The sequence below is a fragment of the Dendroctonus ponderosae genome, unplaced genomic scaffold (genome assembly GCF_020466585.1).
Source record: "Dendroctonus ponderosae isolate FM_Combo_2020 unplaced genomic scaffold, Dpon_F_20191213v2 Dpon_F_20191213_1, whole genome shotgun sequence".
In the NCBI taxonomy this organism is placed as follows: domain Eukaryota; kingdom Metazoa; phylum Arthropoda; class Insecta; order Coleoptera; family Curculionidae; genus Dendroctonus; species Dendroctonus ponderosae.
The window spans coordinates 29629108-29644896 of NW_026017110.1; the positions used below are offsets into that span (position 1 = coordinate 29629108).

Sequence of the window (15789 nt, forward strand, 5' to 3'; positions counted from 1 at the left end):
AGAAGCTGCTTGATAAGAGTGGATAATAAGGAGATTACACAGGCACTAGCTTGTTTGGAGTTAACCATTCAAATGTTTGGTGTTGTATGGTTGATTTTTAAACACCGATATTCGAGGTTATGAGAACAGGTTGACATTTCGTCAACAAATCTTGTTGAATTTACCGTTTATCCTTGTCTATCTTATTGTCAGTCTGTATAATTCCATGGTTACCGGAGTTTTAAATAATTACGAAGCCACAGGTATTTGCGCAATGTTAATTAGGCAGATTACCTTGAAAAACATTGCTGCCGTATTTCTGATATAGTTTTTTGCAAATTTCTCAGTTTTTAATAACAATTAATTTATTTTACTATTTTTTCTGTACTCCAATAACAGCGCCATACAACACCTCCAGAGGAATGACGCCAATTTTGAATCACCCTGTATACACTTCAATATTTATATTGTCTATTACATGTATAAATTTATGTCTAGAAGAAGACGTTCTATACATTTAGTTTAAGTGGTACAATTTTTTATAAGGTTGAAGCATTGAAATGTCATGATTATGATTCTACCGGGCTCATTTTTTGTCCGGCTAACGTCCGGGCTACGTCGAATTTCACGCGCTCCTTGGTACAATCGAAACACTCAAATCCGCAAAAACATAGAAATGGAGACCATTCAGCAATTAATGTAAAAACTTCACAAACAGTTCAAAATCAGAATCCTTGACCACACAAATCCCCTAATCCAAGAGACTTTTTCGCCAACAATTCCAAAACTCTACATCTGATCTCCCAATAGTCCACTGGCAGACCCCCCTGGGAAACACCCACCTTAAGCAAAAATCCGTCTTCAATAAAAACTAAACATTCTTTCAATTAAACCCAGTAAAAACGAATAAGCTTTACCACAGAACCAGCTTCTTCCAAATTACCCAAAACTAACTTTTTTTTTTCAGTTTCCAATTCATATATTTCATGTTTATAAAGGACAAACAGTCATGTACATACGTCAAAAAAAGTAGTCATATACAATATCAGAAAAAAATATATATTTTTTTAATAATACTAAAAGCAATAATTAATACGACTCACACATATTAAAATTTCTTACTTAAATATATACAATATACAACTTTACAACAATTTAAGAATATAATTTATAATTTAGCTGTCCAATTCAAAAAGCTAAAATTTTCAGTACACAATGTACAAAAAAAATGAAAATATTCATCATGATTATAAAATGCATTTTCCAGAAAAGTTGTCTTTAAAAGATCTTTAAACTTATTTAATGGCAACTCCTTAATATTATTTGGTAAAACGTTAAAATATTTAATTGCCCAGTATCCTGGGACATCTCTTCACGCGCCAATATGCTGGTATCAACTTAGCCCTGCTTCTCGTCTGGTAACTATGCACATCTTCATGAGTGGCAAACAAAGTATTTGCAGTTTTTTAAACTTGTCCCTGCGATAATTTTTATATCTCAAACCGCTGACAATTCTAACAGCTCTCCTCTGCAAGCCAAATAGATGTTGGGTATTTCAAGAATAGCATATGATAGCCGTGAGTGGAAGATGGCAAAATAGGCTGACTTCAATGCTTGAGCAGAAACATCTTCGGGAGAGGACGAAGTAAAAAAAGGCTCTTATTGAGTTTTGAAACCAGACATTCTAGGTGCACATTTCAGTGTACTTTCTGATCAATGTGAACTCCAAGAAACTTGGTCTGATGAACAGTACTATCGACAGCCCCCAGATCCCCCAGAGTGACCACCACTCTTTTAGTCTTTCCCGGTTCAAAAGCAGTCTGTTTGAAATAATCCACCCTTCAACCTTCAACTGTGCGTCCCTAGAGCCACGCAAGAAAACCCCCAGAGTTCCACCAACAACAGAAACGGCAGTATCATCCCCAAAGAGGGTATACGTTGAGTTCGGATCCACTAAAAGCAGGTCATTTACACAAATGAGAAAAGAATTGGGCCAAAAATGGAACCCTGAGGCGTCTCAATTGTTATTTCCTTCTCAGCAGACAAGACTTCACCATACCGAACAGCTTGGTGTCTCCCCGTTAAATATGATCTTAGCAGTTGGACATTGTCCTCCTGAAAACCATAGGCTTTGATCTTCTCCAACAGGACTCCATGGTCAACACAACTCCAGGGTCAACACAACTCCACGGTCAACACAATCAAAGGCCTTACTGAGATCACAGAAGAGAACTGCATCGTAAGAGGAATGCATTCATTATATTCGAAACAAGATTTAGGATGCCAAGAGTCGTGCTACTGCCCTTGCGGAAACCAATCTGCTCACTCGTAAGAAGATTATGCCCCTCAAAATAATGCAGCACCTGTTCAGCTATGACCTTTTCAAATATTTTTTATAATATGGGCAATAGAGTTATTGGTCTGTAATTTTCAGCTTTTTCCCTATTTCTCTTTTTAAATAATGGAACCACAAGAGCCCTCTTCATACACTTGGGAAAGGTTTTTTGTTTAATACACAAGTTGACAATCTTTGTGAAGGGCACCAGAATCAGATTCAAAACTGACTTTATGACCCTGACTTTAAACCCATATATGTCTCTACTGTTCTTATTTTTTCATTTTTGTATTATATCTCTAAATTTATTAAAACTTATTTCACATGAAGAAAAAATACTTGGGACAACATTGCCCTCTAAAATTTCTAGCGGGCTTGAATCTGACTTCGGCAAACCCCGCACAATTTCACTGGAAAAAACTCAAAAAGAAATCATTAAAACTATCAGAGTTTAATTTATTTGCTTCTACATTTTTTGTTTTAAAATTTTTTGTATTTTTATTTATAATCCAATTTTAGTGATTCTTACCCTTTTTTTTCTCACCCATTACTCTCAGGCAATAAATCCCCCTCCTCAAACAGGCTCACTCATGGGCCAGTACGAAAGACTAAAAGTCTTAGATGGCTATGTCTAAAAAAATCAGAACAGTGTAAGCGCTCAACCAAACCACCTCTAAGGATGCAACCACTCGTGCTTGCGAAACGTCAGGAAGAAATTCCAATTTACGACGGCCTAACAACCCGAAAAACCCACTAGTTGCATGGTTGAAATTCTTCTTAAGCATGTATAAAAGTTAAACGCAACGAACTAAACCGGACTAGGCTCGACTATAAAAAGAAGATGAAAATGAATAGAGGAAAAACGAAAAAAATATTTGTCAATATAAACACTGAGAAACTGGATTCATTAACTCAGATAAATAGTGCTCCAATCCATGTGAAATTCCCTGAATTCAAACGTCTTCCTAAACAGGCGAGCCTCTATTGCATAGCGTGTCTGTTAATTAACGGTACTTAAAAATTAATTGCCGTTCCCAAAGTTGTTGAATAGACACATCAGTACACCACTGACGGTCATCACGCCAGATATTTAGCAACGAAATTAAACTTTGTAGTTTAGCAAATCGGGCGAATACAATGAGATTTAAGCACCACTCGGAGATGCATAATTTTTAAGCAGCAAACATGTCAAATTTTCACGTTTTGTTCGCACTATTCGCGTTCATTCTCGATTCGTGCCTTATCGCGAAATTCGAAGACGCCGAAGAAGAAATCCTGCCATCTCAAGACGGATATTACCTAGATACGCTTAACGAAGTTGCTGCCGGAACCGGGTGAGTTGGATTATTGATTTAATTATTCTCGTCAAAGGTTCCTAATGGAGAATTAAAGGACTGCTTCCAGTCCGCCGTTAGTTACCTCGTAATAGTATAGATAGGGAAAAATATCAAAATTGTATTTGACCCTTTTAAAGGGGAATTAATCTCCGTTAATTTCTCGTCTCGTGGCCCGAGTGAATCGAATTAGTATTTTGCAGATAAATTACTTTAAACTTAAAAACGGAAATCGATGCTGCCAGTCAAGAGAGTGTCGCAGCAAGAACAGATTTGAGCTTGCATGTAAAGAATTTCCAATTAATCGATTCATAAAATTTGAAACTCAGGCAATATCCCGAAAAAACCATCGAACGTGCACTGAAGATTTGACTGTTTTGGCATCCCCAAACACGTCAACGTTTTGACATTTTTTCCCCAATCGCAAATTCCCCTTCAGAATGCATCAAGTAGAAATAGTGGCGGAAGAACTGAAAACCGAAACGATCGACGAATTCGAACGAATCAAAAACGAAGCGTCCAGAACCGCATCGAAATCCAAATCAGACAGCAGAAATCGGTTGGAAATCGTCCTGGAAATGCTCAAGCACGACCTGAACGAATTGCTGCAAGAGGATCTGAATAAGGACTTCGTGAAACGCGTGGAAATGCTCTATAAACAGTCAATTAAAAATGCCCATGCAACTCAGGAAGCTGCTTGGTTGCTGCTCAGCGATCACACATCAGAGTGCCAGAAACAGATCAAGCAGTGCTACCAGTACGCCTGCCAACTGGTAGATGCAAAGGACAAAACCCTGGAAAAAGTGTATAAAGCCAGCAAAGAGTTCCTCAAGATCAACATGAAGGAATCGTCGAAGGAAGTGAAGAGAATCAACGCTAGAGCGCAGGAACAAATTATGATTATGTGCAAGGATGCAAAGAGGAGGGTCAGTGTTGAAACCTGATTCAATAGAATATTGTTCGAACTTTGTTTTTTTTTCAATGGCTCTTACAAAGTGCCAACATTTTAGTTAAATGATTGTATATTTAGATTTAATAATTTATTGCTCAAAAAAGATTAACACTTCCTGGATCCCTAGAGTTTGTAAATCGCCTTAACTGATAAGTGCACCGACGAGAAACTGCAGGTCCTCAGATCTTCAGCGAAATGCAAAAAAAATCGAAAAAAACGCTTCCACTTGGATGCCATATGAGCAATTGGGCAATAGATGAAGATTCGAGAAAATGTTTGAGAAACTCAGAACGCTTCTGACACAGACACTAGGAAGCAGAAGCTGTAGACTTGTGAAGAGAAGGTCTTCCTTAGCTTTGGGGAAGCTAACACAACTCCTCTTAGAGAGTCTAAAGGAATAGTTTCAGCTCTAATTAGACCAAGCTCAAGGGAATATTATTTACAGCAAGAACCGGAGAAGAAACTCAGTAAAAGGGACACGAGTCAATTTTGAGTAAATTTAAAGAAGTGTTAGTGGAACGCGACAATTAACTACATTTTCAACGATCATCCTTCAAAATCCATGCCTAAAAAATAAACCTAAATATAGGGAGACTTTAACGTTAAAGTGGAACTAGAGGTAGTTATTGAAGACATTGATGTAAAGACCATGTTGTAGATACAGACTGTTCAAATGAAGAATGAAGCAATTTGTCAAGTTCTTATTTCCTTGTAACTTTTAGACTGTATTTTCTAGAGCAGTTTTCTTCAGGTCTTGTCTCAACAAGCATTTATATTACATGTTTACATAGTTAGAAGAAACTCATCTTCTAATGGTTTAATGATATCTTTACTTGTTCTGTTTTGGCGCTCACTCACTGTCGGCCCATTCAATAGTTAATTCCAAAATAAAAGCCCAATTTTAGACTCAAAAAAATGGAGCAAAATATATATAGATTTTTTGGAACATTTGCATCAAAGCCTTACAACACTTTCATTGATAAGTGCATATGTAAGAAGCTGAAGGTATTCAGACCCTCAGGAAAAATGAAGAAATTTGTATGAAAAAACGCATCAATGATTTGGATGCCATATGTTAGGCCTGGGTAACTCAGTGAATTTTTAGGAGTTAACGCAGCGCTGCAAATGGCTTGGTGCGCCACCCGACTGCACCGGCGCAGTAACTCAGTTCCTTTGCAATGAAAACGGAAAAACGACGTTTTTTAGTTGTTTGAACAAAGTGGTAAAATAAAATCGACAAAAAAAACGCTCTCTGAAGTGAATTAGTTGAGGTTCAGCTTTTACGTCTCCTAGTCACTATAGAGGGCGCCTTTGAAAAATTTAGTTCGACTCGTTCACTGCAGAGACTCATTCACTTAAGAACTAAAGTTGACAAAAGCGCCCTCTGAACCAAATAGGTTGAACTAAAATCTACAAAAAAAGCGCCCTCTGAAGTGAATAAGTCTAACTAAAATCGACAAATGCGCCATCTGCAGTGAAAAATCCGAACTAAAATCGAAAAAAGCGCGTCTGAAGTGAACCCCGACTTTTACGTCCACCCATTCACAATAGAGGGTGTCTTTATGAAATTTTCTGCGACTTATTCACTACCGAGGGCGCTTCTCACGATAATTAGTTGGACTTATTCACTATAGAGAGCGCCTTTGTGAACTTTAGTTCGACGTATTCTTTACAGAAGGGGCTACATTATGTTAGTAGTTGAATGTATTCACCTGAGAGGTCGTTCGTCAATCAAGTTAGTTCATTTTATTCGCTAAAGAGGGCGCAGATCTACCTTTTTTCGGCTCTTGGTTCTCTATATTTACCACAGTGCACCAATCGCCGTTAACTTTTTTTTTAGTATGTTTAAGCATTTATACATTTCTTTACAGAATAACAGGGGCTATAAATTTAATGTAAATGGTATATTTTTTTATACACAGACTTATTTTGAACATTCCAAAATATTAACTTGCAGATTAAATCACAAATCCCAAGAGCAAATCACAATCTTCTGATATGATTTAGTTCCAATTATCGTTATTTTTGGAAAATTCTGGTTTGGGTGTGGAGAACAAACTTCAACTTATACTATGCAGTAAAGCAAAATTTTGCAATAATCATTTAACTAATTAATTAACTAATTTAGATTAAAACACTTAATGAATTAATCATTGTTTAAAATGCCCATCTCCCACTTTCATACAATTAAAAACGATGTACAACCTTTGAAAAAAATTGTGCAGAATTTCTGGAACAACTAGGCGTTATTTTCAGGCCAGGAACTCAGTAAATTTTTAGGGGTGGCTGCAAACGTTACTCATAAAAAAGGTTGATGACTTTTTTTTAGATGTTAAAATTTCAGTCTCGGGTATCGTAAAGCTTTAATCCACTTTAATAAATGAGTTATAACTCATCTACTCAGAGAGCGGCAACAACTCAACACAGTGTTACCCAGGCCTACCATATGTACACTTGAGGAAGCGAGGGAGCCACAAAAACGTTATCAATAAAAGAGATACGAGACTGGTTTGACTAAAGAGGTTTAAGAAACACTGTTGCACTCGGAACCTGTAGCCTCTGAAGAGGAGAGCCCTATTTCTGCCTTAACTTTAGGGAAATTAACATGAGTGCGGCCAAAAAGTTTAAACTAATAGTTTTAGCTCTAAATAGACCTGTTACGAACGAGTTTTACGTACATTAGAAATTCGATATAAAAATTAATAGAAAAGTCACGAGACAATTTTTAGTAACGAGTTTGAAGAAGCACTGTTGCACGAGGAAGCAGAACTTGTTAACCCCTGAAGAAGCTTTTGAAAGCTCAAGAAATGTATCGAGCTCTTAATACTTTCAAACTTTTAAGCCAAATTGAATCAAAAAGAAATTTTTGCAGTTTATACAGGAAGATCCAGAAATTAGCAGCTCACTTCTGGACGCCAGTAAAATATTGCAAATTATCCATAAAATTGTAAAAAAAAGTTTAAAAGTTTAAGATTAGAATCTAAGAATTATTCCTTGCTGCTTAGAGTTAGCTTAATTTTACCTTCTTTTGACATATACAGTCAAAATGTATGAATAATTTTCAACTTAAAATGAACCACTCAAAAGGGAAGTGCGCGATAAATCCGCTTGTATACATTATTTATGCTTCGGCGTTGGCAAACAATAACTTGAAACAATCAACTGAAAAGTGCACTTTGCTTGTAAACCTCTGAGGTGTTCTGAGCCAATAGTTCATACATTTGTTTGTAAAAAATGGTTTAAGTAAAAAATTTGGCAATTTTTTAAAGCCTACAGAAAATATTCCGCATCCTTCTTTGTTAGATATTCGACCCCAATTCCTGTGTGATGAAAGTGAACATTTTGAGTAAATCTTTGAACGAGAATTAGGAAATAAAACTTTCCTGCAAACATTAACTGAAAGCCATCAAATCAGTAATATTTGCTCCGACAGAAATTTACAGTTTTAAGCGGTGAAGCCTTTAGCCTTGGAGAAAGTAGGTAGTAGTAGTAAAACTCAGTTAATTTGCCACGGTATTGCACAGGAGTTGGCACAGTGTTGTCGAAATGTCTTGCGCCAACCCAACGCACAGGCACAGTTGCGATGTAGTCACCCATTTGGTAATTTTGCTTGTAAAATATGTGGTGACGGACAAACGCCATGCTCTTCTAAGGTTTCTCTTGGCAGAACTGGTCATTAAATCGCAGCTTCTGTCCCGCGATTCGATAGACAAAACATCAATGAATGGGTGCTTCGAATTTTGCTCTATTCCAAAATATCGTTTCTTTAAAATGAATTTTTTTACTTTGAGAGGTTTTGGCTCGGTTTTCGTATCAAACGCAAGAAGTCCAAAGTAAAGCCAGTAGAAACTTGAAAGATTGACTCAAATAGTTCTTGAGCAACGTCGAAAAAGGCGGCGTTAAGTTTCAGTCGATTTTGCAATTAACAGAAAACAGGCAAATTTAAAACACTTTAGATTTTTATATCAGTATATCTGAAACGGTTCTTTGGAGACAAGATGAGCTTGATGTAAAAATACAAAGCCGCCCAAATGATTCCCAAAGTTGAAAAATTAGTTGTGAAGGAATCAACGGTTTAAGCGGAACCAAATTCACACTGATCAGTAAGCTGATGCTTCTTGTATTACTTACTTACTTGTACTGGAACCCAAATCTTTAAAAAAGCTTCAGATGAGCTTGATAAAAAAATACAAAAGCCCCCCAAAATCTTGCTAAGGTTTATAAATTAACTACGAAAGAATCAATCGATACGAAATCCACCCTACTAGTCAGTTGATGACAAAAAGTTCTACATGTAAATAGCAACCAGGGTCAAAGTAATGCTAAGCTTAAAAAAAGAAAATGTGTTTAGTACGGCCGGAAATCTGTCCAAAGCCAAACTTATTTGAAACCAGCAAAGCGCAGAGAGAGAAATAAGAAGAATTCTTAAACCTTCAATTGCTTGTCGGAAAATCTCAGTTCAAGCTAAACGATTTATATATTAGAGGTCATTCTAACCAGCTTTATGCAAGCTAGCGCCCCTTCCTCCATTTTCTACCCATAAATACTCTAAAAGTTTACTAAACTTTCACAAACTATGATGTGAACGCAACTGACACGACACAGAGGATTATCCTGTCCGTAGCAAACTGAATATCCATACACCTTTTCCAAAAAACGACACAGAAAAACAGAATAAACATGATTATATAATAATTTGCGTGGTCGCCTTTTCGATGATTGATTGATCCGCTCTTTGGATTTCAGTTTGTGTATTGTTGACATTTTTGTAGGAAGTGCCTGTTCGTATTGCTGCAATATTTCCAAAGAACTTTTTTTTTTTTTCCAACTGAACGAAAGTCAACAACAACTAAACGAAATACGATCCAAGCGCCGATCTTTCTTTAATTTCATTTTTAGTTTAGAGCCATTTATGTTTGTCTGAATTTCATTCAACTGCAGTAGGTAATTAATACACAACGCCAAAACTAAAATTAATAACCGAATTAATTTTGGTTTTTCTTAACATTTTTCTAAACAAAAAATCCGCGAAGAAATCACTTAAAAATGAAACTGTTGCTCAACTTCCGAGCGATTATAGAAGCCAACGAAATTTCAACTAATTAAAAATGTCCCTTTAAAGTTCTGACTTCAAGTCGAGGTGCGGCGCAGTGAGGCGCGATGAATTATAACTCACTAACTCTAACTCACAGAGCGGCATCAACTGAAAAGCGCAACAGAACACAGTGTTACCAAAGTGAAGTTGAGTTAAAGACGCATACAGAATGAGATACTAAAGAAAAAAATCAGTAGGAAGTCGCAAGAACATAGTCAAAGATTTTGAAAAGATGGTTTGAGTAGACGCGTATTTCGTGCTGCAGCTTGGAACAAAAAAGACCCAATAAGAAGAAAATTTGAGAATGAAAATGCTAAGTAAAAATATAAAAAGGGATATGAACGTTTTTCTACCAATCTTCAGACCAGTTACAAAATTCCAATTTACAAATAAATAAATTTCGAAAATAAATAAGTCTAAAGTAAATAATGAGTTGAAAAGAGAACTATGTGTAAAATCCTCTTATACAACGATCTTGAGTACTATTAGAAACATTTTTCGAGTTGAAGACACTTTCACAGAAATTTAGACGACAGCACATGAAAAATATAAAAATATTTGCTGAAATCTTAGTGAGTTTACCTGGAAAAAGTGCGGCTTTAGGAAACGACCAAACAATCAACGATTAGAATGATTGGCAAATTAATTTCAAAAGTACAAGGACATCAAGAGAACAGCAGTTGGAATATAAATAACCACAAGTAAAAATATCTCGTAATAGTTATGAAGACGAGGATTATTTCCATAAATATTGACACTACCTAAATTTTTTATTTTGCAATAAAAACAGTGAAATTTCGATTCAGTTGCATGATAATAAGGGTTTTGCATATATTTTTTTTTGTTTAAACGTCTCCGAGGATCAGCGGACGGTTCGGTTAAAAAACTGCCTATAGCAAATTTCTAAGAAAAAATGTTTTATACCAAAAGCAGGGATACAAAATTACTGTCTTTGCTTTAAAAATGGCCTCACCCAAGAACAACTTTGTTCACGTCGCTTAGAATTCCTACTATGCACCAACGCCATCACCACCGGCCACCCGCCTCTTCTATTGTATTCCTCGCCTTGGCTTCTGTCGCTGGTGTTGTTTTAAATTTAATTTCTTACTTAAAAAAACGAACGCTTGAAGAAAATGGCTGAAGATTGACTGTTAAACGGCAAATCAAAGGCAAGGATTCAAAGGGTTTTGGCCTTGCATTTTTTGCAAGACCAGAAAAGACCAAGAGAAGACTTGTCTCGCTCATCACTAACCAATTCTCTATTTATGGATATAAAAATAAACTCTGTGGCTCAAACGCTTCTTGATCAACGTCAAAAAAGTGGCGTCATGCTTCAGTCAGTAAATAAATAGTTTAGTCGGAACCAAATCCACACTATCGGTAAGATGAAGCTTATTCTATTGAATACTGGAACTCAAATTTCCATATTTGAAACGGTGTAAGTGTAAATGTACATGGCAACCACGGCAAAATAATGCTACGTTTACCGAAAGCTGCGTAGTGCAACTTTGAAAAAAAAAGAAGAAAATGTGTACAGCAGGAAATCTGTCCATAGCGAAACTCATTTCAAATCAGCAAAACAACGAGACGAAAATATAAATAACTCATAAATCTTCAGATGCTTGCCGGGAAACTAAACTCAATTCAAGCTAAAAGATTTATAGAGTGGGGATCATTCATGCCAGCTTTATGCAAGCCGGCGCCCCATCCTCTATTTTCTACCCATTATTCTTCTAATTTTTCACTACACTTTCACAAACTACGATGTGAACGCGATTCACACGATACAAAGTATTATCGGCTTATTCCGTCCACTGTCGGTAGCAAACTGAATATTCATACACCTTTTCGAAAAGAAAATACGCCGAAGATCAGAATAAATCATTTGCATGTTTACCATTTCGAAGATTTATTGCTATGCTCTTGCTTGGCACTCCGACTTCAGTTTGTTTATTGCTGACATTTTTGTAGAAGGTGCCAGAATTGCAAAATTCAATTCCGTAGTCTGTTCAGGACGTGGTATGAGTATGGGGCACTTTTTGCTAATTTGACTACTGTAAGCTCGTGGCTTTCTGAAGGCGAATGTAACCTAGTTTTATGCGTTTTGTGTAGATAGACCCTTCACCTTTTTTGGTGTTTTTATGTAGCGTTTTTATTAATTGTTTAATAATTTATTATTTTATTTAAGCGTCACAAACTTGTAAAAGCATGTTGGAGCTTCTGGCTTTATAACGCAGCGTTTAATGTTTTTTTAAAGGGAGCAAACGTTTTTCACTCTGAACCCTCGGTTACTCGAAGATTACAATTTAACCAATTCGTTATAAGTTGAAAAAATTTAATAAGTCTCTTGCTCAGTCGATTTCAAATTTATATGCATTTAGTGCAAAGCTTCTATGAAATTGTCTCATGAGAGTCTCATTGAGTTTCGCATCATTCATCCTTTGTCTCCACACTTTCAACCAACATTGTCCATTCGAACCGGAATAACTGAAACCCAAATTAACCAAATGCATTCAGACAATTAGAGACTTTTGCAACGGGGACCATTTTAAAACTACTAAACAGCGCAAATTCTTAATGCTGTTCCAAAATTAGTTTTCGTATAGCGAACGACCACTATAATATTTGACGTTGCTCTAATAACAATTTGGGGCCCATTTGGTTAAAACGTTAACACTTCAAACATGCTGCAAAAAGTAATTATCTGCTTATTTCAGGCTAGACACTCTCGAGTGCCCCTCCAGCAACATCATCACATCCCGATACCAATGCAACGTTAAAGGAAAATGGGTGGACTGCACCCGGAAGCATTGCTGCAATGACTTCACTTTTATCAATGGCAGGTAATTTATAGAATATGAAGAAAGTGGAAAAATTACTAAAAAGTCCTCTTCTTGCTCTAAAGGACGACGGAAAAATAAAACTGCTAGCTCTCACTGCTCCGAAGAAATGAATTTTCAAAAAACCCAATGCACGGGAACTTTTTGCAAAAAAAACTCTCAACCCAATCAAAACGTAAAAACATCCTTTAATTATTATTGTTGTTACTATTAAATTAATTTCATTTAATTGGCCGTCCTAGTTAAAGGCAATACTAACAAGACTAAGAGCAAAAGTCTCTGTGCAAGAGCAACACCAAGAACACGCAAGTCTTGGTCTTAGTCTTGCTCATTCAGTTTGATGAAAAATTGAATTCCTATCGACAAATTTTTAGATGTATGCCCAAAGACGAAGATCCTTGCAAATTGGGCTTATGCGAACAGCGTTGTAGCGTCTACCTACAACGAGTGATCTGCACATGCTTCGAAGGATACAAATTCAGTGCGGAAAACCAAAGACGAGGAATCAAACCTGTGTGTGTAGGTAAGGAATGCTGTAGCATAAAATGCAAATATATTGCCTTCATAAACACTAACGTTCCTTGGGAAATTAAAAGGCCATATACGTGCCCTATGTGACCTGGGGCGTTTACCAAAAACACTTTTCACATAAAATTCATAAGCCTTTGAACAAGATTAAGACGATTAAATTGTGGCCAAAGACAGCGCAATTTATTCCTCTTTCTGCGATTTTGATAACACTGAGAACAAATGGTCGGATGCGTAACAGAAAAAGGTTAATTGGTTTGTAAATACTGGCGCGTTTTGAGGGGCAAAATTATCCATGAAAATGAAAGCAACCTTTAAAATTTAGCCTGATTAAAGGTGGTGATTTGTACAGTTCAGATGCACAAGTCTGTTTTTTCGAGAAACACGCAATCGACAGAGCCGAAATAAAGCATTTGATAAATCTCTGCTGAATCCAGACAATATTCCCAATAAACTAAGGAGTGTCATAAAAGCCGGCAAATCGAATATTTTAAAGCAGCACAAGAGAGACATAACAGGGCGAATTGGCCACATCTGGGTTAGCCATAAAGTGCAAACGAAAAAGTTTACCGACGAACAATGCAAAAGAACGCAAACTGGCAGAGGGCCAAACTCGTCAGTTTTGTTTGGAAAGGCAAATCTTGTGTAAGGCAAAAGTGCAAACAATAGTTTTATAGCTGTTATTGCCTCTGTGTGGAAAGTGTTTGATTAACTTAACTGCATGCATGCAATTGAACCTCGGGCTATTGAGTTTGAACTTGGAAAAACAGTACAAAGAACACCGACGGCAATATGAAAACTTGTTGATAGTCTGACTGGGGAAAAATGAATAAAAATTTCTCTGGATATCCGAGTCTTATGCACAACGTGAGAGTAAAATTAGTGAAATAAAACCATTTCGCCAATGAACATTAAAACCCTACATTTATGAAAATAGCGGGCACATTTGTGGTGCCCCCGAATCCTTTTTCTTTAAATCATAAGCACACTATCTCCGCTTTTCTTTCGGAGGAGACCACATTCTAGGCTGAAACGCTCTTATCAACATCGCACTAGGATTGACCCCCCGTCTAGAATGGGACCCTTCATTAAATTGTATCAGTTCACACAATCAGATCTTTTAATCCATCTTGCTTGTAGACATAGACGAATGCGAGGACCGAAACGGAGACTGCGAACACAGGTGCAGGAACGAGATAGGCGGTTATCGTTGTTCCTGCGACGAAGGATATATCTTAAGGGCAGACAACAGGACCTGTGAAAAACCGACCGACAATGGCAGGAATAACGGGGACATGGAGGAGAGATTGGGGAGCGCGATGGCGGCCCATTCAAACCGATGCTTTGCAAACTGCGAAAGTCTCGTCAGGTTGAACGAAAAACTCAAAAACTTGCAGGAAAAGGTAGGAAGGAGTGCATGCGGTGGCTTTGTAAAATTATGAAACTATCGCAACTAAGCAAACTGTCGAAGGTTTCAGCTTTGAGCACAGCCATTCGATTGTCGAGCTTTGCTTCCGGACCACCGGGACCCATCGGACCGCCTGGACCGCCTGGGCCTGCTGGACCTAGAGGATTTCCAGGTAAAATTCTTCAGAAAAAAAGGGGACAAAAATGGTTTTGATACTGAAACGGTTTTGGTACGGAAACAAGCAATCATTATCAAATCGTAATGGAAATCGCAAGGAAATTTCCTGGACCACGTGGACCTAGAGGATTTCTGGGAAAGATTTTTCCGGAGATACCAAAAAAATATTTTTCAAGGGGAAAGTGCCATGAGATTTTCTCTTCAAAATAAGCACTCATTTTCAAATCGTTACAGGAAAGGCAAGGGAATTTCCTGGACCAGTTGGACCTAGAGGATTTTCGTGTAAAATTCTTGAGGAAAAAGCAAAAAAAAATGTTGAATGAAAAAAGTTCAAAAATGAGAAAAAAACAAAAATGTTCATTTGGTGGAGAAAAGTCCAATGAGATTTTCCATTTAAAGTAACAGCACACACTATCAAAACGTAAAATAAAAGGCAAATAAATGTCCTGGAACAGTTAGACTGGAAATCGAAGATTTACAGGTAAGATTTTTCCGGAAAAAAAATTCAATGATTAAAGTGCAATGGGATTTTCCCTTTAAAATAAGTACTCAGTATTAAATCGTAACAGAAAAGGCGAGAAAACTTCCTGGACCAGTCCGACCTGGCGGACTTCCTTGTAAACTTCTTCACGAAAAAACGAAAAAAATATTTTGGTAGAGAAAACTGCCATGAGAGTTTCTCTTTAAAGTGAACGATGGAAATGTATCTTTAAAATAAGCGCTCAATATCAAATCGCCACAGAAAACGCAAGGAATTTTTTTCTTTAAAATTGGAGCATTTATTAAAAAATCATGACAGAACACGCAAAAAAAATTACTGGCCCAGTTGGACCCAGAGGATTTCCAAGTAAGATTCTTCAGGAAAAAGAAAAATGTTCTTTTGGTGGAGAAAAGTCCGATGAGATTTTCTGTTTAAAATAAGCTCTAGATATCAAATCGCCACAGAAGGGACCAGAGGATTTCCTAGTAAGCTTCATCATAAAAAATGCGAAAAAATTGCTTTTCATTGGGAAATTTCCAATGAAATTTTCTCATTAAAATTAGCACTAATTATCAAATCGCCACCGAAGACGTAAAGAAATTTCCTTTGCCACTTGGATCCAGATGATTTCCAGGTAAGATTCTTTAGTAATATGTACAA

The 15789-nt window shown here is 36.8% G+C and overlaps 1 protein-coding gene across 2 annotated transcripts in view; it reads left to right on the forward strand.

The window, feature by feature from the left end:
• Positions 1-15789, forward strand: part of LOC109540840 (fatty acyl-CoA reductase wat) — a 57892-nt gene that overhangs the window by 35848 nt on the left and 6255 nt on the right. For both annotated transcript variants that reach the window (XM_048661158.1, XM_048661159.1), the window contains 4 exons: positions 12413-12538; positions 12910-13058; positions 14204-14466; positions 14535-14643. In XM_048661158.1, the coding sequence (XP_048517115.1) occupies positions 12413-12538; positions 12910-13058; positions 14204-14466; positions 14535-14643 (647 nt within the window). The remainder of the gene's footprint in view (positions 1-12412; positions 12539-12909; positions 13059-14203; positions 14467-14534; positions 14644-15789) is intronic.